At 40.1% G+C, this 27,260-nt stretch overlaps 1 protein-coding gene across 7 annotated transcripts in view; it reads right to left on the reverse strand.

Annotated features, from left to right (window-relative positions):
* Positions 1 to 938: 938 nt before the first annotated feature.
* TXNL4B (thioredoxin like 4B) overlaps positions 939 to 27,260 on the reverse strand; it is a 45,718-nt gene continuing 19,396 nt past the window's right edge. For 5 of the 7 annotated variants that reach the window (XM_053211198.1, XM_053211199.1, XM_053211197.1 and 2 more), the window contains one exon: positions 13,667 to 13,862. In XM_053211198.1, the coding sequence (XP_053067173.1) occupies positions 13,682 to 13,862 (181 nt within the window). In that variant the 3' untranslated portion in view covers positions 13,667 to 13,681. Of the gene's footprint in view, positions 5,253 to 13,666; positions 13,863 to 27,260 lie in introns of those variants that run through there. The other 2 variants (XM_053211201.1, XM_027076116.2) reach the window with 2 other exon arrangements.

The raw sequence follows: 27,260 nt of genomic DNA on the forward strand, positions 1-27,260 counted from the left end.
GATGCTGCAGGGCCTTCTAGGCCTCTGCTGCCTGGGGTCAGCTGTAGGTCCAAGGAGCTTGACTCTGTTTCATTCTGCCTTTACTTTTATTTAAGTTTTTGACTTTACTTGAAAATATTTCAAACACAGATAAAGTTGCAAGAATAGGGCTTGAGGGTGGCCATCCTCTGTCTTCACACTGCCTTCCCTCTGTGAGTCTGGGTCCTCATCTTTTCTTAGAAGGACCCCAGTCATGTTGCATTGGGCCTCATGCCCCGCTGACCTCAATTTAATTTGATGACCTTGGTAAAAACCCTGTCTCCAAATAAGGGCACTTTCTGAAGTTCTAGGGGGTTAGGATTTTAATATGTCAGTTTTGGGGAGACACAATTCAGCCCATCACAGGAAAGTGTGCTTGCTGTGCCCCTTCTTTATTATCTGTGGCTTGGGGTGCCATTGGGCAGACAGCTTCTCAAGGTGCTTGAAGACATTAGACAAGATGTGAAAGAGGTGTAAAAAGTTGTTAAAAGTAAAAAGAGGTGAAAGAAAGTCGTTAACTGAAGAGAGAGCAGCGCCAGTCTTTTCGATACCGGAAAGCAAATGGGGAAGAGAGGCTGGAAACCTTATCTAGGAAGCGCTGTTGATGTGTGGCATGCCCTCACAGCCAGCAGAGAATTACCTTTGTTCCCATCACCTCAGTACAGATTTTTATTCTAAATTTGATTTCTCGGTAGCTCTGCGAGAGGCATGGAACTATAACAGGGGTAACATGTTTTGTTGCCTCATCATTTAATCTTGGCCTCCGCCTATTCCTCCTTGTGTTCGCTCACTCTGCCACAAAACCAGCAGCCAGTCTCCTGCTGTCCTTTTCAAAGATCGTTCACCTGTTTTGACTTTTTTTTTAACTTTTTAAATTTATTTTTTAAATGTGTATTTATCGAGAGAGAGAGAGAGAGAGAGAGAGAGAGAGAGAGAGAGAGAAAGAGAGAGAGAATCCCAAATAGGCTCTGTGCTTATCAAGAGTCAGCTGCTTAACTGACTGAGCCACCCAAACGCCCCCTTTTTTTTCTTTTTAAAAAAATAACCCCCAAATAAAAGTTGTGTACCTCTCTTCCCTCTTAAATAACTCCATTTCCCACAGGTAATCACAGATAACTTTTGTATCTATCTTACTAGATGTTTCCAGATATTTTTCTTTTTATTATATACAAACACATGTAATCCATAGGTATCTTTTTATGTATCTGCATACTTATGCATAGAAAAAATTTAGGAGAACTGTTTTTTAATACCAAGTGATATGAGAGTAAATTTAAATTTGCTGGTCTGATTCTCCATCCTGAATATTTTTGTGTGTATTTCTCGCAAACGAGTATATTCTGCTTCACAACCACAACACAACCGTCAAAAATCAGGAGATCGGTACTGACATATCGGTTCATCCTCAGGCTGTGTGGCAGGCAGAATTTCTAAAATGCCTTCCCCCTTCCCAATGCCCTGTCCTAATTTCTGGAGCCCAGCAATGTGATGAGATATCCCTCTCATGACTGTTATGTTACATGGCTTAACATAGGAGCCTCCTTGAAGGTAGGTTATTCAGGTGGGTCCAGTCTGATCACATGAGCCCCTTTAAAAGCAAGTTTTCTCTTTCTAAGAAGCATAAGGGATCAAAGTGTGGTTGCCATTTTGAAGACTGGTTTGGGGGGCATGAGAAGAAAGGTGTTGGCCCCTGGCTAACAGCCAGCAAGGAAATGGATGTCAGGCCTATGGCCACAAAGAGCTGGATTTTGCCAACAACTTGAATGAGCTTGGAAGCAGATTTCTTTCCAAAGTGTCTGGGTGAGAATCCCATCTGTCCAACACCTTGATCTTGGCCTGGTGACACCCTGAGCCTAGAACCCAGCTGAGCCTCAACTCCTGATGCAGAATGGTGCTGACAGTGACTGTGTTTCAAACCACTGGAATTTGTGGACTGTGTTTCACACAAGAGAGAATGAACACAGGCCAGCTTCGTGGTTCACCAGCCGTCTGAATCGTGTCCTTCGTTGTAAAAGTATCCAGCTTAGAATGACATGTTGCATTTGGTTGTCATGTCTCTTTAGTCTCCTGTCTGGAAAAGTTCCTGCTAGTCCTTGACACTTTTGAAGATGACAGGCCAATTATTGCATAGAATTTCCCTCGTTTGGGTTTGTCTGGTGGTGTGATTGGAGTCAGGCGGTGCAGCTGTGGCAGGAACATACGGCAGCAGTGCCGGGTCGCTGCGTCCTCCCAGGTGACACACGGGGTCAGTTTGTCCCAGTGCTGCTGATTTCACATGGGTCACTCGAAGGTGTGTCTGTACCACTTGTCCACCGTAAAGTTACTCATTTTTCTTTGTAATTAATAAGTACTTTATAGGGAGGTCCTTTGAAATTATGTACTTAAACTGTTCCTCATAAAACCTTTGTTTCATTCATTTATATTATTGTGGCCTCATAATTTTCAGTTTTATTGAATGGCTCAAAATCTATTATCATATTTTGATGCCCAGTTGTCTTATATTTGGCCAATGGATGCCTCTTCAGGTGGCTTGTGTCCTGTATACATGTTTCCATTATTCTTTTAGCATCTTCTTGCTTTCTGGCACAAGCTGTTCCAGGCTTATCAGATAATATCCCTGTCCCAGCCCAGGAACCAGCTATTTCTACAAGAAACCCTGGTTCCTTCTATTGGACAGTGATGTTTAGAAACTAACATCTAAAGCTTCTGCACAGCAAAGGAAACAATCAGCAAAACTAAAAGGCAACCGACAGAATGGGAGAAGATATTTGCAAACGACATATCAGATAAAGGGTTAGTATCCAAAATCTATCAAGAACTTGTCAAACTCAACAGCCAAAAAACAAATAATCCAGTGAAGAAATGGGCAAAAGACATGAATAGACACTTCTCCAAAGAAAGACATCCAGATGGCTGACAGACACATGAAAAAATGCTCACATTACTCATCATCAGGGAAATACAAATCAAAACCACAATGAGATACCACCTCACACCTGTCAGAATGGCTAACATCAACAACTCAGGCAACCACAGATGTTGGCAAGGATGTAGAGGAAGAAGATCTCTTTTGCCCTATTGGTGGGAATGCAAACTGGTGCAGCCACTCTGGAAAACAGTGTGGAGGTTCCTCAAAAAATTAAAAATAGAACTACCCTACGACCCAGAAATTGTACTACTAGGCATTTATCCATGGGATACAGGTGTGCTGTTTCGAAGAGACACATGCACCCCCAGGTTTATAGCAGCACTATCCACAACAGCCAAAGTATGGAAAGAGCCCAAATGTCCATCGATGGATAAATGGATAAAGATGTGGTATATGTAAATATATATACAATGGAGTATTACTCAGCAATCAAAAAGAATGGAATCCTGCCATTTGCAACTACGTGGATGGAACTGGAGGATATTATGCTAAGTGAAATTAGTCAGAGAAAGACAAAAATCATATGACTTCACTCATATGAGGACTTTAAGAGACAAGACAGATGAACATAAGGGAAACAAAAATAATATAAAAACAGGGAGGGGTACAAAACATAAGAGACTCTTAAATATGGAGAACAAACAGAGGGTTATCACAGAGGGTGTGAAAGCGGGGATGGGCTAAATGGGTAAGGGGCACTGAGGCATCTACTGAAATCATTGTTGCACTGTATGCTAACTAACTTGGATGTAAATTAAAAAAATAAAATTACTTTTAAGATTTCTTTTTGGGAGAGGGTAAAAGGGCTAGAAATGCAATACTTTTTTCTTTTCCTGGCAGAAGAGAGTTAGATGTCTTTGGATATATCAAGTGAACTACAGGAAATAATTTAACATTGTATACCTTAGTTGCCCAATTGTTAAAAAGAATATATTGCTCGCTACCAAATGACATTACATAAATAACCTGAAGGTCTGTCCATAAAATATGGGGAGTGCACATTGCCACTGAGGGGTTGCTGCTCCCAAGCTGTTGCATTGAACAGAGCTAGGGAATATGTATGTGTGTACACACACACAGACACATACACCTATATTTCTATATCTCTATATGTTGAAAATCATGAGTTCAGACTGATACCTTCAAATCCGGTCCCAAACCTAACATTCATTCTAGTTTCTTCCCTTCCTATATTTGTAACTCCCTTCTCTGACAATGGAAACTCTGGCAACTCCCTTAATATGTATTCTGTTTTCTTATTTGATCCACCCTCTCATATGGAACTTACTTCCAGTTTCTACTCCCTGCAAGTGTGTGGGTGCCTTTTCCCTTGCTCGGGGCCTGACACCCTCACCATCCCCCACTGCATAGGCACCCTCCTGACTTTGTGCAGCTCTGACACCTGCTCCAGGCTGCTCCCTGCAGCAGACATTGTCCTCAGACCACTTAGGCTCGGACCTCTGTGTTGGCCTGTCCCTCCGTGTGGTCACTTTCCTTATTGACTGGGGCTCTGATGCTGCGTTCCAAGGGCCCCGCTCCAGGCGGTGGACACACTCCTCACTCTGTGTGGGCTTTGGTTCTCTGAGTCACTTGCTCCTCTTTTGCCCATGGCAGGCCCCTCCCTTCTCTGTGCCACCCAATGGCTTTATGACTAACTGCTCAGAAAAGGGAAGGGATGAGGAAGAGCAACACTTTGGAAGGTTCTCTGTTGGAGACTGACATTCTGTCAGCACAGCTGTAGCACGCTGCTGCTTCTCCCTTGAGGACCAGACTAAGTAGTTGGCTTGCGTTCAAGGGCCATGTGGTATAAGGAGTACCCATTCTTCTTAATTCTCAAAACCACGCTCAGAGCCCCGAGAAGCTCACAGTGCTGGGAGACAGACTGACAATGCCCAGGTAGCCCTCCGGGGCTCAGGATCATCGAGGGGAATGACACACAGAGTTGCTAATACCATTTACACTGTTCACACTTACATTTTGTGTTCTGTGCATAAATAAATAATTAGCATGGTCATTTCACATTAGTTAAATATAGGCAGTTAATAAGTTAAATCTTATTCTGGAATTTGCTTTTTTCACATATCATCATGGAATTTTTCAATGTTCTTCCCTTAGATATGTGTGTTTTCTAATAGAACTGTGGTTTTCCACAGCACAAACATACCAACATTCACTTGTGGCTGCGTGTGTAGGCTGACTTCACTGTTCCACGTCACAGGCAGTGCTGGAGGGGGTCTCTCGGTTCATGTGTCTTTGTACTCTTCTAGTAGAATTCCTGTAAAATAGACTCCCAGAAGTGCTATCGCTGGGCAAAGGTTATATACACTTAGATTGTTAGCAGTTACTGCCAAAATGCTATTACAGAGAAATATGCCAATTTATACTTTCTCTCCAACTTTGTGAGAGAGGGTACCCTTTCCTCTTAGGTCCCACACTGGAATTTCCAAGTATGGGTCTGGGATAAGCTGTTCTTTCTTCTCTACTTTCTCCCTGGGAGTAGTTTACATTATTTCTCTGCCTTGTGGAAAAAGCAAAAAGGAACTGTGGGTTTAGCAAGCCACTTTGGGCCTCAGCCAGAGTGATTGCCACATCCATTTCTGTGTGTGTGTGTGTGTGTGTGTGTGTGTGTGAGAGAGACGAGAGACAGAGAGACAGAGAGACAGAGAGAGACAGAGAGAGAGACAGAGAGAGAGGCTTCCACTAAGTTCCACTAAGACCCCAGGGAAGGAAACCAGAAGGGGACTCGTTTTCCCTAGCTTCTCCCATTCTTATTGTTCAGGTCACCCTCCTGACAGTGGGGCCGACAAGTAGGCACATCTCTGTATCAGAAGGAGCTGAGGTTCTTTCTGGCAGCAGTTTCTTTCAAAGGGGTAGATACATCAAGTCACATATATCCGGTGTTTTGAAAAAAAAATCCATTTCTCTGCTGACCTTCTGATAGGCTGCCTTGGCTCAGGTTCTGTAGTCGATACTTTCTGTCCAGTTTTCTATGAGGATGGGAGCAGGAGAACATCCCATCAGAATGCTGTTCTCAATGTCAAGCAGAAGACTGAGACACAGAGTTGAGATGATTTCTCACTTCATCTCAGGGCCAAGGCTGTGACTGGGATAGCTCAGGAGGTTATTGGTGACATTCAAACAGTGCCTCTCGACAGGAACATTGAGTGTGCAGGACACCGGGGGCCCATCATGTCTGCTGTCAGTGGTGCATGGGAGGGCGTGGGCCCCATCTTGAAAGAGACTGTACTCCTCTGCTCCAGGGGCTTGCCACCCAGGAGGGCCAGCCAGCATCTCATTGGATCAGAGAATGCAGAAATCTGCATGTTTTATATAGCGGCTCCTGTATTTAAAATCTGAGCTGATGTTGTACCAGTCCATTAAAACTGATCTGTGGACCAGATGTGAATCAAGGTCTCCAACTGAGGTATCTGGCTCATTCCATCCTGTGGCAGCAATTAGAAACTCTCATGAGCCAGAAGCACCAGCAAGGGGAAGGTTGCAGGAGGAGGAATAATACCAGGAGAATGACCACCCCAGCCAGGGTGGGGGCCATGAGGGCACCAGGGGGTGCTGTTCACTCCAGGACTCACTGCGGCTGGGGGGAAGAGGGCAGGCAGACGTTGGAGTTCGACCTTGGGAGATCCACTAATCCTGCTGATGCCCCATTTTTTTCACCAGGAAAAATAATGGTATGGAGGATTAAATGATATCCTAATAGTATAACTTTTACAAAGGTGTGTTCTATGTGTCAGGCACATTAGGTACTTTTTAGCTGTGTGCAGTCATGTTAATTTTGTGTGCCTCAGTTTCCCAAGTGCAAGAGGAAGAGAAGGACATTACCTATCTCAAAGGGTTGTACAAGGATTAAATATAAAGAGCAGTAGTGCTACCTGACTAAAAACATTATTTTTGATATTTCTAATCACCATAAAATTCTGGCAAATTGGTATTATTATGCCCGTATTTACAAATAAACCTAGGGTTTGAGAGATTAAATAACTTCCCCAAACCAAGCAGCCAGAACCAGCAGAATTAGGCCCCAGGGCCGAAGTATCTCCTGATGCACGTAAAGGACCTCACAGGACCTCTGAAAAGTATTACTTGTTCTTTTTCACTGTTGCTTTCCCCCTCAAAGTTCATCTTCTTTTAACAGATAGACTTCCTACTGTGGACCATTAATTTTTTAAAAAGCCTTCAGAGATACTTGTCCTGGGCACAGGATTGGTCTGAAATAAGGTGGTAGAATGGGGAATGTGATCAAAGCTCGGAGCCTGGGAGGGGTGGAGAACCTTCTGTAGAAACCTCAGCTCTAGCCGGGGCTGGGCCTGAGGCTCCAACATATAGCAACTTCAAACAACAATCATTTATTACCTCACAGAGTGTCTCAGGAGCAGCTTAGGAGGGTGGTTCTGGCTCACGGTCTCTCATGACATTGTAACCAAGACACTGGCTGGGGCTGCAGTCAGCTGACCCTTCAATGGGGCTGGAACCACTTCCAGATGGTTCACTCATGTGGCTTGTGAGGAACTGCTGGCTGTTGCCAGGATATGCTGGCAGTCTCTCCATAGGACTGCCCGAGTATCCTCAAATCATGGCATCTGGTTTCTCCTAGAGAGAGGGATGTAAGGAGGAGCAAGGTAGAAGCTACAATGCCTTTGATGACCTTGTCTTGGAGTCCTATACCGTTACTTATGCCACTTCATTGTATTCATTAGAATAGGGCTGCCAGTATTAGCAAAACTAACAAACAAAAGCAACTGGTACAACCCAGTTTAATTTGAATTCCAGATAAACAATGAAGAAACTTTTAGTATAAGTATTCCCATGAAATATTTGGGACATACTTACACTAAAAATTTGTTTATCTGAAATTCAAATTTAATTTGGTATCATGTATTTTATCTGGCGACCCTATGTTAGAAGCAAGTCATTTGGTCCAGCCTACACTCAAGGGGAGGGGAATTTGTTTCCATTTTTGGAGGGAGGAATGCCAAAGAATTTGTGGAGATATTTCCAAACCACTACAAGCAGCATTTTGAAAACTTGCATTTGCCCCTGGTATCTGTGGTTACCTGCATGGGAACCTAAGGGGATGAAGCAGTTCTGGATAAGAAAGTTCACTTTCTTAATAATCTTGTACATTTGTAAGTTTACAGAAAATTGTGCACAATCTTTTCTTTGCCTCTCAGATAGCCCTGTGAAGTAGATGAAACAGTGATCATGATCCTCACTTTACAGGTGAGGAAGCTAAAATGCCTCCTCCAAGATGTTATGAGCAGAAATGGTGGAGGGAGGATAGATTTTTTTAGTATGAAGCCTAGCATTTGTTCTACTCTACCCAGTAGTGTCCTGATACGCTACTCATGCCTTCACAATAGAAGGTGCCTACATGTAGCAGACTCATGTTCTCCCTTCTGCCATGTTGTTATCTCAAATGGGTAATGGCATTTGTGGATCCTCACTGCCGTGCTGTATCCTGGGTAATGGGGGAGGACCCTGGGAGAAGCTGAGGGCCCAGATGCAGTCCTCTCTCAACACCCACAAGTTCTGGTATCCACCAGAACTGGCTGGACCACTGGCTGAACCACTGGCTGACTGTGGGAATCCAACCCACTGTAGACCCTCTGAACTGCGTGACTCAAGAGTGCCCTTGGGAACATCATTCCCTTTCTCCAGGAGGCAGCCAACCTCACATGAAAGACTGTGGGATAGCCAGACCAAATGGAGAATTACTCTAGCCTAATTTTTATTATAAGAAATTTAGACATATAGAAAAGTTGAAAGAATAGTATAATAAATATCCATACCCCTCCACTTAGGCTCAGTAATTCTTACTATCTTTTCCATGTTTTCTCTATTGACATTCTTACCTATTGATATATTGTATTTTGAGGCATCATTTTTTTTCAATATATGAAATTTATTATCAAATTGGTTTCCATACAACACCGAGTGCTCATCCCAAAAGATGTCCTCTTCAATAGCCATCACCCACCCTCCCCTCCCTCCCACCCCTCATCAACCCTCAGTTTGTTCTCAGTTTTTTTTTAATTTTTTAACGTTTATTTATTTTTGAGACAGAGAGAGACAGAGCATGAATGGGGGAGGGTCAGGGAGAGGGAGACACAGAATCTGAAACAGGCTCCAGGCTCCGACGCGGGGCTTGAACTCACAGACCGCGAGATTATGACCTGAGCCGAAGTCGGCGGCTTAACTGACTGAGCCACCCAGGCGCCCCTGTTCTCAGTTTTTAAGAGTCTCTTATGCTTTGGCTCTCTCCCACTCTAACTTTTTTTTTCTTCCTTCCCCTCCCCCATGGGTTTCTGTTAAGTGTCTCAGGATCCACATAAGAGTGAAAACATATGGTATCTCTCTTTCTCTGTATGGCTTATTTCACTTAGCATAACACTCTCCAGTTCCATCCACGTTGCTACAAAGGGCCATATTTCGTTCTTTCTCATTGCCACGTAGTACTCCATTGTGTATATAAACCACAATTTCTTTATCCATTCATCAGTTGATGGACATTTAGGCTCTTTCCATAATTTGGCTATTGTTGAGAGTGCTGCTATAAACATTGGGGTACAAGTGCCCCTATGCATCAGTACTCCTGTATCCCTTGGGTAAATTCCTAGCAGTGCTGGGTCATAGGGTAGGTCTATTTTTAATTTTCTGAGGAACCTCCACACTGTTTTCCAGAGCGGCTGCACCAGTTTGCATTCCCACCAACAGTGCAAGAGGGTTCCCTTTTCTCCACATCCTCTCCAGCATCTATAGTCTCCTGATTTGTTCATTTTGGCCACTCTGACTGGCGTGAGGTGATATCTGAGTGTGGTTTTGATTTGTATTTCCCTGATGAGGAGCGACGTTGAGCATCTTTTCATGTGCCTGTTGGCCATCCGGATGTCTTCTTTAGAGAAGTGTCTATTCATGTTTTCTGCCCATTTCTTCACTGGATTATTTGTTTTTCGGGTGTGGAGTTTGGTGAGCTCTTCATAGATTTTGGATACTAGCCCTTTGTCTGATATGTCATTTGCAAATATCTTTTCCCATTCCGTTGGATGAGACACCATTTTGAAGGAAGTGGTAGATGTCAGGACATTTCATTCCTAAATACCTCATAGCCTGAATCTTCTCAAAATAAGTACATACTCCTGTGAAGCCATAATTCTAAGATCACACCTAAGGAAATTAGCCATGATTCTCAAATATCCTCTGACATTCAGTCCATATTCCAGTTTTCCTTATTACTTTCAAAATATCTTCCATAGTCAATCAAGGCTCACCTATGTGTCTCTTAGTCTTTTAAAATCTAGAACCGTCACCTCTGAAGAGATCAGGTCAGTTGTCTTGCAAACAGTTCTATATTCTACATTTATTCCCAAAATAAAGGTTATATTGCCTTTAGCCTTTGAGTTCCATTTCATTGGGGTGTGAATATATGACCAAATCCTACTGAAAGAGATAAAAGTGAAAGTATTGTGTGCAACTTCTGAGAAGTCTTCTACTGCGCGGAACATGGATATGACGGCTGGAGCTCTGGCAGCCACCTTCCACATGAGAATCAGAGTCACCCCAGAGGCAAAAACTGGAAAGGGGTTGTAGAACTTCCAACATCAGCTCTGTCTGCTTATTCCCCACCTCTTTTGAGAAAATAAAAACTTGTGTGCTTAAGTCCCTGTTAATTGGGGTTTTCTTTCATATATATCCAAATTTAGTCCCCACTAATAAGCCAGATTACGGCCTACTGTAATCTTGTATTTGCCTGAAAGATATGTTATCTGCTTTCTACTTGGCTAAGACACATTTCAGGATTTCTTTTTCCTTCAGGCGTAGATCTCTGGTACCAGTGCACTGTGAGAATGTGGTCAAACTATTATGTTACCTAACCTCTAGTGTTGAATGAATCTTGGCAGCCAGGAAAATTTTCTGTGAGAACTTTGTGGTTATAAATGTGAGAAATGAAGTTAGTATGGCTTGTCATGTGTAAGAGAACACCAGGGGACTGTGTGTGCAGAGTGAGAATGACCTGGCATTGGCACAAGGCAAGTTTGTGAAATACAAACCTGAGCAGCAACACAGGGGCAAGGCTGCAAAGGGCAGGGCCTTTAGGAGAGAAAAAGCACTGGGTGTTGTATGTAAGTGATGAATCACAGGAATCTACCTCCAAAACCAAGAGCACACTGTATACACTGTATGCTAGCTAACTTGACAATAAATTATATATATGAAACAAAAAACAAAAAACAAAAAACAAAAGCAGATAATGACAGAGAGAAAATAAAAGAATAAATAATGGCACAAAAGAGTAAATGTGTACAGGACCAAGGAGTATAAGAAAGAAAAAAAAAATGGCTATTTCTGGGGCATAATGTATAGTATCTCAATTGTACAATAAAATATACATATTTAACACAATTAAAAAATGAAACAAAAAACCCCAAAACATGCAAACTCTGCATTCTTGCCACAGCCCAGGAGAGGTTTTCTGTGTGTTGAGAACTCCATTTGGGAAGTGTCCCACAGGAAACAAAAGGAGTTACAGCATGTGAAGGCAATCTGGTTGCACCACTTTATCCCCATGGACCACTAGAGTTGACTTAATGGGTCCAGGAACAAAGCTATGCCTGGAGGGTCAGAATAATTCCTGGGTCAGCTACACCTCCCCGCCCCAAGCCTGTGGAAGACATGTAACTTTGATGCTGTCATTTTAGTCCTTGATTATTTGAGAAGCTGGCCAGCCTTTTGAGCTTCAACTACTCTCTTGGATGTTGAATTTATAGTCCTATGATGAATTCAGTGACATCTTCCTACCTCAAAAGGGTGAAAAGTATGGATCCCAAGTCTGGGAATCTGAAAGAAATCATTCTGGTTAGGGCAGGATTTCAAATATATTTGAGACTCTGGTACAACCACTGAAACACACACACATGTGTATATATGTGTTTATGTGTATATGTGTGCATGTGTGTTTGCATGTGAGAGAGAGACACGGAGAGAGAGAATAAGGCTGACCTATAGATTCATTTATTCTTTCACTCATTCATTCTTGCAAAACCATTTACTGAGATTCTGCTTCCTGCCAGTGGCTGTGCTGCATATTGGGGATGAAGATAACAGAATTTTCTACCATCTCTTATGTCTCAGAAGAGACAAATACAAACACAACTGACCAGAATCCAGTGGGGCACACTCTACAACAGTGGGAGGAGCCCAGTGCTTCCCTAGCAGAGAGGGACTCCTCTGGGGGCATGGCCTCACACAGCTGCAGTGATTTCTCTGTGTGGCTAGGACTAATTTCATACTATTTCCTGGGGTCATCATTATGCAAATCACTAATTTCTTGGAGCTTGAAGTAGAATTTTAACACCATTCCTTCTAGAAAGATCTGTCATGGGACCAGAATGGATGGCTCAACTCTTCCCGGAACCTGGTTGGCACTCAGAACACTGTTCCCAAATGCTTTGCCAGACAGTTTCCTTGATTTATTTCCTAATGCTTTTGCAGTCATGGCCCACGTGGTCTTTGCCTGCTTCCTGGCTGTGATGCTCCCAGGGCCCCAAGTGAGGGCAGGGTATGAGTGAGGGCGTGTGGGAAAACTGGGACTGGGGATTGGCTCATCTCAAAAGTAGCCTCCAGTTTGCAGCATCAAGCTTCTCCTGCCCTGAGCAACAGTACTTTTGGGTCTTCCCTGAAAAACAGATGTGGAGCCTGAGAAACCCCTTTTGAGTTCAGCCTCTTTCTTACTGTTTCCAAGGGCCATGAGTTCCTCTCCATTTGAGCTCCATTCTCTTTTCCTCAAGCTCGGCATCTAATTGGCTTTCTAAGATGGGGTCAGTCTAGAATCACTGGAGGCTCAAACCAAGTGCCAGTCCTTAGCTCTTGGTTCAGTGTTCAATTCTATACTGAAATCCTGTCCCCAGTTCTAGTCCCCAGTCCCCATTTACTGGGGTTTGCTGGTGTAGTCCTTTCCCCAGTTCCAGTCTGCTATTTCCACTAATGGAGTTTGCTGATTTAGTCCACACTGGGAACTGCTGGAAATGCACACAAGGGGATTATTATGATCATAATAATGTTAAAAAAAGAAACAAGCCCAAAATGGAGTCATTTCCACCCCCCTTCTTCCCTGCAACAACAAACTAAGACTTAATTACAGTTTCAACCCATTCCAGGAATGTGACTTTTTACCAATTAATGTGAAATTTCCTGATCAGCAATGGTGAGGTCATCTGTATGATGAAAACCTTGCCCGTTCCGTGTATCCAAAGAAGAAGATGTCCTGGCCAGAAACAATCAAATCCTCCCTCCCTCACTTCATTGGTGTTTCTTTCTTTTTTGCTAATAACTTCTTTGCCCACCCTTCTTGCTATAAAAACCTTCCATTTTGTAAAACTCCCCACAGCATGCTCTCTACTTGTGAGATGGGATGCTGCCTGATTCATGAATCACCTAATAAAGCTAATTCAACCCTCAAATTTACTTGGTTGAATTTTGTTCTCTAACAATATCTTCATAACTTTGACCTCTGGCCAATTTCAAACTGGCAAATTATATTTGAAGTTTTGGTAGACTCTGTGGGTTGACCAGGTCTGGTTGGCTGTCTTACTGCTAGAAGCTGCTTTGAGAATAATATTTGATTTAAAAGCTTGGAACCTAGAAAGAAGTTCCTCATTTATAAAGTGTCAGGGTCGATGCTTCTTCTTCTTCTTCTTTTTTTTTTTTTTTAGGGTTGAGCTACTTTTGGGAGGCTTTTTTAAAAGCTTGAAAAATCAGCATGTATGTCTCCAGTGACCCAGTTTTCAAGAAGAGAATTGGCAGAACTAAGGGAGTACAGCTGGGAACCAATGTCCATGTTCCTGGCACAGCAGGATCACGTAGTCCCTGCCCCCTGGTGACAGAGGGAAAGTGAGATAACCTAAAAAGAGGCAGAAGAGTGTGAGCATCTATGTTTAATTTTCTTATTGAGCCAAACTGAAATTTTGAACAGCATGTGCTGTTCTGGATTCAACACTCAATTATTCATTCTGTTCTAAGGTCATGTACACTCCTGGGAACATTCAGCAGTTCTCATTCCATGGCTGCTCGTGCACTTGTGTCCACAGTATTCCACCACTTCTGAAATGCTTATTATTTTTCCATTTTTGGCATCGCTGAAATTGAGATGCATCTTAAATTGACGGCATCTTAAGCATTTTATCAGAATTTAATTGGCAGAGTTTTCTCTTTCTTATAATTCATAGCATATCAAATTTGATGAAATATGCCAATGGTTCCTGATGCAGAGCCACCAAGGGCAATGGTCAAAAATTCTTGGGATGTTTTACGGTGTAAAAAGCTGATTTTATTATAGTATGGGGATAGGAACTGTGGCCAGAAAGAGCTGCACTTGTGTTTGTGAGGAGTGACTGATCTCCAGGTCTCCAGATCTCAAGGTCTCCAGGACTTTGGAGGTCTCACTATTGTCAAGATAAGGTTGCTTTTAGCCTCCAATGAAACATCAATATGAAGGCAACCATGAGTTCCTTGAGCAATGTCACACTCTGCATGTGTCAGGTATTTATCAGTGGGCTGCAAGTTGTAAGGAGATTTAATTTTAGCTACCTTTCTCTTGTCTTTGTTCTCCTCATTAGTTTCCCCACTTTGGCTATCTTAAAAAAATATCAATGGCCAGTGCACCCTTGCATGCATTTTTATGTAAGAGGGATGTAGTATGATCTGGGCATCAGGATTTTTAGAAGCTCCCAAGAGACTTTAAAGTACAGCAAAGTTTGAGAACTGTTAAAATAAGGTATTTATGCCTTATTCAAGCTTTTTTCCAACTCCTAAGCTTCATGACCAGCATCTTTACAGATTCTATTTATTATATATGGTACACTCCTCTGTCTCAATTAATCATGTCCTTCCAACTCCATCCACTGATCATCCTTTATTTTCTCATTAGAATGTCAGCTCCAGGAGGGCAGGAATTTCATCTGATTTGTTCTCAGTTATATCCTCAGCACCTAGAACACCTAGACATATTGTAGACACTTGATAAAGATTTGATGAATGAATGGATATTTCTTCTTTTAAATTCAGTACCCTGATACACTCATTTCTCCCACAATTTCCAGTAAAAGTGGTATATGTTTAGATGATTTCCAAATCTGGTCCTGTTTCCAGTGGTCATCTTTCAAGCCTGAATTTCACATTAAAATTCATTTAAAAACTTGAGCTCACCGTTTTCTATTCCCAACCCAAACCCTAACACCATCTCAGCCTGCCATATGTATCTACAGAATCAGTTTCCTCCCTGAGTCTCAAGCTTAATACCTTGAGTTATTTTCAAGTCTTGTCTTCCCCATATTTAGTTACTCACTAAGTTCTGCAATTTGCTTTTCTGAAAATTCTCTTGAATTTGTTCCTTCCTTTAAGTTGCCACAACACTGAATTTGTCTTCTTGGCTTCTGTTTATTCACATTTAAAATGACTTCACATCCACCTGCTAGCAATTGTTTTTTTTTAATGCTTATGAAGGTTAAATATATGACACAAATAGCACAAAGGATGGGAGAATGTAAAGAGAATTACATTGTTGTAAAGTTCTTGTATTATTTGGGAAGTGATAAAGACAGTAACTTAAAGTAGATTGTAATAAGTCAAGGATGCATATCTTGAAATCTCTGAGATAACCACTAGAAAAATAATAGAAGAATATGTAACAAAATAATGAGAAAACATTTTAAAAATTGAGTAATACAAAAAAGGCAGGAAAAAAATAAAAAGAAAATGTATGATTAAATATAAAACAAAGAGCACAATGGTAGGCTTGAAACCAGCTCCATTAGGAATTACATTAAATGTAAATAAACTAAACATTCCAGTTATAAAAGGCAAAGATTGTCAGAGTTGATGAAAAAAATCAGTATGGAGAGAAACATTGCTAAGACTAACGTCAAAGAGCTTGCTATGTTTTCTTCTAGGAGTTTGATCGTTACAAGTCTTACACATCTAAGTGTTTAATCCATTTTGAGTTAATTGGTGTATATGGTATAAGAAAGTGGTTCAGTTATTCTTTTGCATGTAGCTGTCTAGTTTTCCCAACACCATTTATTGAAGAGACTGTCTTTTCGCCATTGTATATTCTTGCCTCCTTTGTTGTAAATTATCTGACCATATTTGCATGGGTTTATTTCTGGGCTCTCTAATCCATTCCATCGATCTATGTGTCTGTTTTTATGCCAATACTACACTGTTTTGATAATAGCTTTGTAGTATAGTTTGAAATCAGGGACCATGATACTTCTGGCTTTGTGCTTCTTAAGATAATTTTATCTATTCAGGGTGTTTTGTGTTTCCATACAAATTTTAGAAGTATTTGTTCTAGCTCTGTGGAAAATGCCACTGGAATTTTGATAGGGATTGCACTGACTCTGTAGATCACTCTGGGCATTATGGACATTTTAACAATATTAATTCTTCCAATCTATGAGTATGGAGTATCTTTCCATTTATTTGTGTCTTCTTCAATTCTTTCATCAATGTCTTTTTAAAATTTTTTTAAATTTTTATTAAAAAAATTTTTTTTACATTTATTTGTTTTTGAGAGACAGAGAGAGACAGAGCACAAGTGGGGGAGGGGCAGAGAGAGAAGGAGACACAGATTCAGAAGCAGAATCCAGGCTCTTAGCTGTCAGCACAGAGCCTGACACAGGGCTGGAACTCACAAACCATGAGATCATGATCTGAGCCAAAGTTGGACACAACTGACTGAACCACCCAGGCACCCCAATGTCTTTTTTTTTAAAGTTTCTTTCTTTCTTTTCTTTTCTTTTCTTTCTTTCTTTCTTTCTTTCTTTCTTTCTTTCTTTCTTTCTTTCTTTCTTTCTTATTTGAGCATAGGTGACATACATTGTTACATCAGTTTTAGGTGTACAACATAGTGATTTGGCAAGTTTATACATTAGGCTATGTTCATTACAAGTGTAGCTACCATTTGTCATCATACATCGTTATTATAATATTCTTGGCTATATTCCTTATGCTGTGCCTTTTATTTCTGTGACTTTTTCATTCTAAAACTGGAACCCTGTATCTTCCATTCCCTTTCACCCATTTGCCCATCCCCCCACACTCTCCCCTGTGGCAACCATCAGCTTGTTCTCTGTGTTTACATGTCTGATTCTGCTTTTTATTTATTCCTTTTTTTTTACATCCACATATCAGCTAAATCATATGGTATTTGTCTTCTCAGTCTGACTTATTTCACTTAGCATGATATCCTCTAGATCCTTCTATTTGTCTCAAATAGCATGATATCATCCTTTTTTATGGCTGAATATTCCATTACATATATATATGTGTATATATATGTATATATATACATATATATACACATATATATGTATACACACACACACACACACACTACATCTTCCTTGTCCATTTGTCTATCAATGGACATTTAAGTTGTTTCCATATCTTGGATACTGTAAACAATGTTGCATAGGGGTGCATATATCTTTTTGAATTTGCGTTTTGTTTTCTTTGGTAAGCACCCAACAGAGGAATTATTGGATTATATGTTATTTATATTTTTAATACCTCCATGCTCTCTTCCACAGTGATTGTACCAATTTATATTGCCATCAACAGTATACAAGTGTTCCTTTTTTCCACATTTTTGCCAACACTTTTTAGTTTTTGTCTTTTTTATTTTAGCTATTCTGACAGGTGCAACACATCCCTTTTCATTTCTTATATTATTTATTTGAGCCCCCCTTCTCTCTTTTTTCTTCTTTGTGAGTCTAGCTAAAGGTTTGTTGATTTTATCTTTTTGAAGAACCAGGTCTTAGTTTCATTAATCTTTTCTTTTTAGTCTTTTTAGTCTCTATTTCATTTATTTCTGCCCTGCTTTATTATTTCCTTCCTTCTACTAATTTTGGGCTTCATTTGTTCCTTTTTTAGTCCCTTTAGGTATAAAGTTAAATTGTTTATTTGAGATTTCTCTTATTTCTTAGATTTTGGTATGCCATATTTCTGTTTTCATTTGTCTCTAGGTATTTTTTAAATTTCTTCCTTGATCCAGTAGTTGTTCAGTAACATGTTGTTTAATCGCAATGTATTTGTAGCTTTTCCAGTTTTCTTCTTGTAATTGATGTCTAGTTTCATATCAATGTAGTCAGAAAAGATGCTTGATAGAATTTCAATCGTTTTGAATTTATTGTAACTTGTTTTGTGGCCTAAAATGCGATCTATCCTGGAGAATGTTCTGTGTGCACTTGAAAAGACTGTATTCTGTTGCTTTTTTTTTTTCCCCTTAAAAGTAATCTCTATGCCCAACATGGGGCTTGAAGTCATGACCCCAAGATCAAGAGTCACATACTCTACCGACTGAGGCAGTAAGATGCCTCTATTCTTCTGTTTTTGGATGGAATGTTCTGTATATATCTGTTACGTCTGGTCTAATGTGTCATTTAAAGCTGATGTTTCCGTAATGATTTTCTGTCTGGATGATCAACCCATTGATGTAAGTGGGGTGTTAAAATTCCCTACTGTTACTGTATTGCTGTCAATTTCTCCCTTTAGGTCTGTTAACATTGGTTTCACATATTTTGGTCCTTCTATGTTGGGTGCATATATAAGTGTTATATTTTCTTATGGGATCAACCATTTCATCATTAGGTAGTGCCCCTCTTTGTTTTTTGTTACAGTCTTTGTTTTAAAGTCTATTTTGTCTGATATGAGTATAGCTGCCATCAGCTGTCCTTTTGTTTCCATTTGTATGAAATATTTTTTTCCGTATCTTCACTTTCAGTTTGTGTCTGTCTTTACTTCTGAAGGGGGTCTCTTCTAGGTAGCATATAGATATGTCCTTTTAAAAAAATTTTTTTAAGTTTATTTATTTTGAGAGACAGAGAGAGCAGAGGGGGGCAGCGAGAGGGAGAGAGTGAATCCCAGGCAGGCTCCATGTTGTCAGCACGGAGGCTGATGTAGGGCTTGCACTCATGAACCGTGAGATCATGACCCGAGCTGAAACCAAGAGTTGGACGCTTAACTGACTGAGCCACCCAGGCACCCCTGTCTTGTTTTTTTTTTTTTTTAAATCCAATCATACACTGCACATCTCTGCTCAGAGAATTTAATTCATTTACATTTAAAGTAATCACTGATAGGTATGTATTTATTGCCATTTTGTTAATTGTTTTCTGGCTGTTTTTGTAGTTCCTTTCTGTTCCTTTCTTCTCTTTCTCTCTTCTCTCACAGTTTGATGACTTTCTTTAATGTTATATTTAGATTATTTTCCTCCTCTTCTTCTTCTTTTCGTATTTACTTTGAGGTTACTATGAAGTTCACATATCTTACTTATCCTATGTTTGTAACAGTCTACTTTAAGTTAATGGCAACTTAAATTTGAACACATCCAAAACTACATTTTTATTCTCTCTGATGTTTAATGTTTCTGATATCACTTTTTATGTTTTAATTTTATGTATCCCTTAACTAATTATTGTAGTTTCTGTTACTATTTTTGTCTTTTAACCTTCTTAATAGCTTTATAATTAACCCATTATCTTTACTATATATTTACTTTTTTCCAGTGAGATTTTTACTTTCATATGTCTTCTTATTATTAGTTAGTGCCATTTTTTTTCCAGCTTAAATATGTCTCTTTATTTATTTATTTTTTTAAATGTTTATTTTCGAGACAGAGGGAGACAGAGCACGGGTGGGGGCAGGCAGAGAGAGATGGAGACACAGAATCTGAAACGGGCTCCAGGCTCTGAGCTGTCAGCACAGAGCCCAATGCGGGGCTTGAACCCATGAACCGTGAGATCATGACCTGAGCCGAAGTCGGACACTTAACTGACTGAGCCACCCAGGCGCCCCAATATGTTCCTTTAATATTTTGTGTAAGACTGGTTTAGTAGTAATGCACTCCTGTAGCTTTTGCTTGTCTGGAAAACTTCTCTTTACTTCCAATCTGAATGATAACCTTGATGGATGGAGTATTCTTGGTTTGAAGCTTTCTCCTTTCAGCACTTTGAATACGTCATGACACTCCCTTTGGCTTGAAAAATTTCTGCTGAGAAATCTGCTGACAGCCTTATGGGGTTTCCCTTGTAGGTAACAATCTGTTTTTCTCTTGCTGCTTTTAAGAGTCTCTCTTTAACTTTTGATGTTTTAATTATAATGTGTCTTGTATAGCTCTTTTTGGGCTTATCATTTTTGGAGCTGTCTAGATTCCTGGACCTAGATGTCTATTTCTCTCCCTAAGTTAGAGAAGTTTTCAGCCATTACATCTTCAAATAAGTTTTCTGACACTTTCTCTTACCCTTCTTCTGGGAACCCTATAATGCAAATGTTATTCTGCTTGATGTTGCTCCAGTGGTCACTTAAGTTACTTTCATTTTTTAAAATTGTATTTTTCCTTTTGTTACTCTGTCTGGGTGAGTTTCATTGCTCTATCTTCCAGGTTGCTGATTCATTCTTCTGCTTTATCCAGTCTACTGATGAACTCCTCTAATGTATTTTTCAGTTCAGTTTTTGTTTCTTCAGCTCTGCGACTTCCGTTTGGTACTCTCTTATGTCTTCTATGTCTTTGTTGAAGTTCTTACTGTATTCATCCATTTTTCTTCTGAGTTTGGTGAGCATCTTTGTAATCATTACTTTGAGTTGCTTATCAGGTAGATTACTTATCTCCATATCATCAAGGTCTTTTTCTGAGGTTCTATCTTATTCTTTCATTTGGAACACATTTCTTTTCCTGCTGATTTTGCTTGATTCTCTGTGTTTATTTCTGTGTATTAGGAAACAACATCTATCTCTCTGTCTTGAAGGAATGGCCTTGTTTAGGTGATGATCCTTTTCATTCAACCTTGCCCTAGTTCTCGGTTGTCTCTTGAACCTTTGTCTAAACTGCCTGATTTATTCTTATTTATTTATTTATTTATTTATTTAGCGAGTGTGAGTAGGGGACAGTGGCAGAGAGAGAGAGAGAGAGAGAGAGAGAGAGAGAGAGAGAGAGAGAGAATCCCAAGCAGGCTCCATGTTCAGTGCACAGTATGATGTGTGGTTTGATCCCACAACTCTGGGATCATGTCCTGAGCCAAATCAAGAGTTGGACACTTAAACAACAGAGCCACACAGGCACCCTTAAATTTCCTGATTTATTCTTGATATGACCCTGTTGTGGGAGATGTGCCAAGACCTGTCAGTGCTCCAAGGGGAGGTATTTCACTTAGCACCTGGTTTCAGGTTGATTGGAAGCCAGACTCTGAGGAGCAGCTTTTAAAATATGCATATATACACAGTCCTGTGGGGTTGCAATTGTAATGCCTGCTGTCCTTCAGACCAGGAGATCTGGAGGTGTCCCCTGTGTGACAACTCCAAAAATCAGGGTTCCAGATGAGTGTATAAGCTCCTTTCTGGGAAGTCTTGTTGAGCTGTAGGAAGGCCATGGGGGTATGGAATGATGATATCTCCCTGTTTACATTCCCTGGGAGTGCCTCCTTAGCCTCTAGGTTTGTGGAAAGCCTGAAGCTTGCCTCTCAGGCTGAAGCTCCAGGCTAAGGAAATAGGTTTTTTCACAGGAAGACTGCGAGTTGTAGCCTGTCAAGAACTGTCTGATTGTTACGGTCATATTGAGCTCTGGAACAGCCCTCTTGGCTACCAAGGCTAGGCAATCAAGAGGTGTCCCCGTGTGGGCTGAGTGTGCCTGCGAGCTTTGGCAAGACTGCTGGAGAGTGTTGGGGGTGAGGCACCCTAGCACCATCTAAGAGGCAGCAGGAACATGTCTTAACTCTTCTCACCTATGAGTTTTAGCAAAGCAGCAGGATAGTGCCTTGTCTGCACACATGCTGGCTTCACGCTGAAAGCAGGAGAATGCCATCGCCTCTTGCACTTGCCAGCCCTGGCCACGGGGCAGGGAAGTGTTGCAACCACCTGTGTTTGCAGACTTTAGCTATGGAGTGGGAGAACTCTGTGACTAGTCAGGGAGTGGGGGAGTGCTGCAACCATTGTGCTCTCTGACCTCAGTAAATGTCATGACCCCCTGGCCCTGACCATCCCAGCAAGTTGGCAGGAGAGTGCTCTGAGCTCACCTGCCTGCGCTAGCAGGCCATGTGGAAAGAGTGCAACAATGGTGTCCTCCAGCACCTCCATCTCCATAGAGCATCTCAACTGTCCCCTGGCCCTCTAGCTGATGTCACCATATCAGCATATATTTCCCTCACATATGGTCTAGGTGCTTTTCAAACTGCTATTTTATGCTGGGTCTTGGGGTGAGAAAGACCATATGTGAGCCCTCCAAGAGGGAAATTTCAGTTTCCTATACCACTTTAGGACCTCCAGATGTCAGCCCCACTGTTTTTCCAAGTTAGACATTCTGGGGCTTGTCCTTCTGTTACAGATACTAGAGGTTGGGGTGCCTGATATGGAGCACCAACCTCTTGCTCCTCTGAGAGAAGCATCTGCCTGGTGAGATCTCTCCTTATTGTGTTCCCGGGCTGGGGGTGGGTTTTTTTGGTGAGAGTGTGTCTCTGACTCTCTTATCCATCTTGATGTGGTTCTTTAATCCTTTCTTTTGCAGAGCAGTTCATTTAGTTTTCAGATATTTTTCAGAGGGAAATTATCCATATGCAACTGTAGATTTGCTATGTCTGTGGGAGGACAGGAGTTCAGGATCTTCCTGTGCCACCATCTTGGACCCTTCCCCCAACCCCATTTATAATCTTCCCATAAGAGAACCACAGGCCTGTATGACTTCATTGGAAAATTCCCCCAAACAATTAAGAAAAATATTATCAATCTTACACAAACTCTTTCATGTAATAGAAAAATAGGGAACACTCTTCATATTTCATTAAGAGATCAACATAAACTTAATATTAAATCCTGATAAGGATATTGCCAGAAAGGAAATTTATAGATTGGTATTTCTTATTTCTTATGAACTCAGATGGAAAAATCCTAAAAAATAATCAATAAATCAAATACAGCAATATATAAAAATTATATTACATCATGAGAAATTTAAGTTTATTCCAGAAGTGAAGGTTGGTTTAACATTTAAAAATTGAGCAATATAATTCACCACATTAACAAAATAAATAATCTTATTAATAAAGAAAAATATTTGACACCTCTTTATGTTAAAAAAAACTCAACAAACTAGGAATAAAAAGGAACTGCCTTAATCTGATAAATGATATCTACAAAAAGAAACAACAAACACAACAAACAAAACAAAAAAGCCTAGAGCTAACATAATACTTAGGAGTGAAATTCTGAATGCTTTTTGTCTCCCTGAGTTTGGGAATAGACAAGGATGCTCATTTCCCACTTATGTCTAACATGGTAGCAAAAACCCTAGTTAGTGCAATAAGGTGAGAAAAATAAATAAAAGATACAAAGATTAGAAAAGAAGAGGTAAAAAAAGTCATTATTTGCAGATGACATGATTGTATACCTAAAAAAATTAGATTAAGGAAACTATTAGATTTAATTAGTGAATTTACAAGTTTGCTGGATATAACATCAATATACTAAAATCACGCATAACTTTCCTACCTTCACTATAAACAATTAGCAAATTAAATGAAAATATCATTTATAGTAGCCATAAAAATTGCATGCTTAGGAGTAAATCTAATAAAAGGGGTGCACTAGATGTATCCTAAAATGTACAAGGCACTGAAATTAAAGACAAGTTAAATAAATGAGGGGATATGCCATGTTTAGGGATTGGAAGACTCAATATTGTCAAGACGTCAATTCTCCCCAAATTGATCTAGAAATCTGATGCAATCCCAATCAAAATCCCAGCAGGACATTTTCAAATCAATAAGTAAAAGACATTTCATAAAGAAGATATCTAAATGGACCAATAATAATATAAAAAGTGCTCTATAGGGTTGCCTGGTTGGCTCAGTCTGTTGAGCATCCAACTTTTGGTTTTGGTTCAGGTCGTGATCCCAGGGTCATGGGATTGAGCCCTATGTTGGGCTCTGCCCCAAGTGTGGAGCCTGCTTAAGATTCTCTTTCTCCCTGCTTCTGCCTCTCTCCCTCTCTTGCACTCTCTCTCTCTCTCTCTAAAAAAAAAAAAAAAGCAGCAATATATATCATTCAATATCTGTGAGATGCAAATGAAAGCCATCATTATAATTTGCTGTGTATGTATCAGAATGGCTAAAATTGAAGTGTATTGGCAACGATATGGAGCAACTGGAATCTAAGCAACTGGAATATTACAGGTGGGAGTGTATAGTGGAGAATTGTTTGGCAGCATCTACTAAAGCTAAACACCACTGGGGCACCTGGGTAGCTCAGTGGGTTAAGCGTCCAGTTTTTGATTTTAGCTCACGTCATGACCTAAGGGTTTGTGAGATTGAGCCCTGTGTTGGGCTTTGTGCTGACAGGTTGGAGCCTACTTGGGATTCTCTCTCTCCCCCTCTCTCTCTGCCCCTTCCCTGCTCATGTTATAAACAAACAAACAAACTTAAAAAAAAAATCTAAACACTGCCTACCCTATGACACAGCAAGATATTTATTCAAGAAAAATGAGCACATGTATTCACCAAAAGACATGTGCAAGCAAGTTCATAGTAGCTTTATTTATAATAGCCCAAACTGGAATAAATTCAAACACCCATAAACAGGGAATGGATAAACCAACTGTGGTTTATCCATACAATGGAATACTTCTCAGGAATAAAAAAGAAGCAAACTAATGTGACAATATGGATGATTCTTACAGACATATGATGGGCAAAAGAAGCCAGAAACAAGTGACTACTATTTGATTCTATTTATATGAAGTTCAAGATCAGGCAAAACTATCATGACAGAAGTCAGAATACTGGTTACTTTTTGAGGGTTGGGTGTTCATTGCAAGGAACTCAAAATAGTCTTCTGGGTGCTAGAAATATTTTATTATCTTGACCTAATGTTTTAAGATTTGATGTTTGTCTAAGATTTGATGTATTTAGTAAATGACGCTAGATCAATTGTATACCCATATGGAATAAAATTAGCCTGGCCTCCTACCTTACTTCCCTGAATTTATGTAAGGTATTTATAACAGACAATTTAGAATCATAAAGTCCCAACAATGAAGGAATATTTAAAGTATACATGACACGTCTTTAAGTTAGGACTATGATGTGGCATTGAAAGTGTTTTAAAGAGTTTGCTACAACATAGAAAATGCCTGTAATATTGGGTAAAAAAGGCAGACCACAAAAATTATAGATATAGATATAGATATAGATATAGATATAGATATAGATATAGATATAAGGAATTATCAACACGATGTGAAAGAATGTACAGAGAAAAGCCTGGAAGAAAATGACACTAAAGTGTTAATAGTGGTTATTGGTTGTCTTGGGGTGGCAAAATAATGGGAAGACTTTTTTCTTATTTTTATTTTTCTGTAGCTTGCAAAATTTCAAGACTTCAATAACGGTAGAACTTTTAAAAAACAATTTTTTCCTTCCAAAACCAAAACTCTACCCTTCAAGTTTCTCTGCCAACTGCTGTTCTGCTTTATGAATTTTTTAAGCTTTTCTGCTTTCTGTTCTCACCACAAAATGTGTTTCCTACATCCTGTGGCTGGCTACTCTCAGCTGTCACCTCCTCATCTTGTCCCATCCTAATTCCAAGTCAGAAGGCCTTTGGGCTGGATACTATTTTTTTCTTTCTTCTTTAAAAATTTTTTTTTCTTAACGTTTATTTATTTCTGAGAGAGAGAGACAGAGCATGAGTGGGGGAGGGACAGAGAGAGAGAGGCAGACACAGAATCTGAAGCAAGCTCCATGCTCTGAGCTGTCAGCACAGAGCTCGATGCAGGCCTTGAACTCAAGAACTGTGAGATCATGACTTGAGCTGAATTTGGATGCTTAACTGACTGAGCCACCCAGGCGCCCTGGGCTGGATACTCTTAATTGTCAAGTTAATAAAGGATGCCAAAGGCAGAGAGCCTATGAACTCTCCCTTGTCCGTTATAATAGAGCTCAGGTTTTGTTTACAGGCAAATGCAATTTTTTTTTTTTGAGAAAAAAAGCTTTATTTTCAAAGTCACAAGTAGTCTTCATTTTAATTTTTTTTATTAACTTGTTTTTTTATTTTTTTGCATTTACATCCAAATTAGTTAGCATATAGTGCAACACTGATTTCAGGAGTAGATTCCTTAGTGCCCCTCACCCATTTAGCCCATCCCCCCTCCCACAACCCCTCCAGTAACCCTCAGTTTGTTCTCCATATTTATGAGTCTCTTCTGTTTTGTCCCTCTCCCTGTTTTTATATTATTTTTGTTTCCCTTCCCTTATGTTCATCTGTTTCATCTCTTAAAGTCCTCAGATGAGTAAAGTCATATGATTTTTGTCTTTCTCTAATTTCACTTAGCATAATACCCTCCAGTTCCATCCACATAGTTGCAAATGGCAAGATTTCATTCTTTCTGGTTGCTGAGTAATACTGCATTGTATATATATACCACATCTTCTTTATCCATTCATCCATTGATGGACATTTGGGCTCTTTCCATACTTTGGCTATTGTGGATAGTGCTGCTATAAACATGGGGGTGCATGTGTCCCTTTGAAACAGCACACCTGTATCCCGTGGATAAATGCCTAGTAGTACAATTTCTGGGTTGTAGGGTAGTTCTATTTTTAATTTTTGAGGAACCTCCATACTGTTTTCCAGAGTGGTCGCACCAGCTTGCATTCCCACAAATGCAAATTTTCATGCATCTAGTGGGTAAGCATTTATTCGAATTACAGTGGTGGTGAGAAATGTCTCATTTTAGATATTCTAGGAGGGGCATTTGCAGCCCAAAGAGAAAACTTCCACCTCCGCTTCACAGGATCACAGAGCAGTGCAGTCATGTTGCAGCATGTATACACAGTGGGAGAAGTTGTGGCCGTTTATAATGCAGATTCTCAGACTCTGCTCAGACTGGATCAATTCTCTGCAAGGAGGGGCCTGGGCTTTGCCTCTTAATGTCTGTCTGGTGATTCTCCCCCACCCTTCTTCACTTTTTACATGTTATTTGATACCAACATATGTTTTGAAAAATTATTTATTTATTCATTCTTGTTCTATTCTATTTCTTAGAGAAAGAGTGTGAGTGGGTGAGACAGGCAGAGGGAGAGAGCCCAAAGCTGGGTTGTTAACAATAATTTATTTATATTTACATATGTGATTTTCTCTTATGCCTTCCTCCTGCCTCCCTATGAGAAGTAACATTTTACATTTTGTGTTTTCCATTCTTTTAAAATATTTAAAAATACAGTTTTTGTCTTCTTGGCATCTAGGCCTATAAGACATA

This window comes from Acinonyx jubatus, chromosome E2 (assembly GCF_027475565.1).
Source record: "Acinonyx jubatus isolate Ajub_Pintada_27869175 chromosome E2, VMU_Ajub_asm_v1.0, whole genome shotgun sequence".
Classification (NCBI taxonomy): domain Eukaryota; kingdom Metazoa; phylum Chordata; class Mammalia; order Carnivora; family Felidae; genus Acinonyx; species Acinonyx jubatus.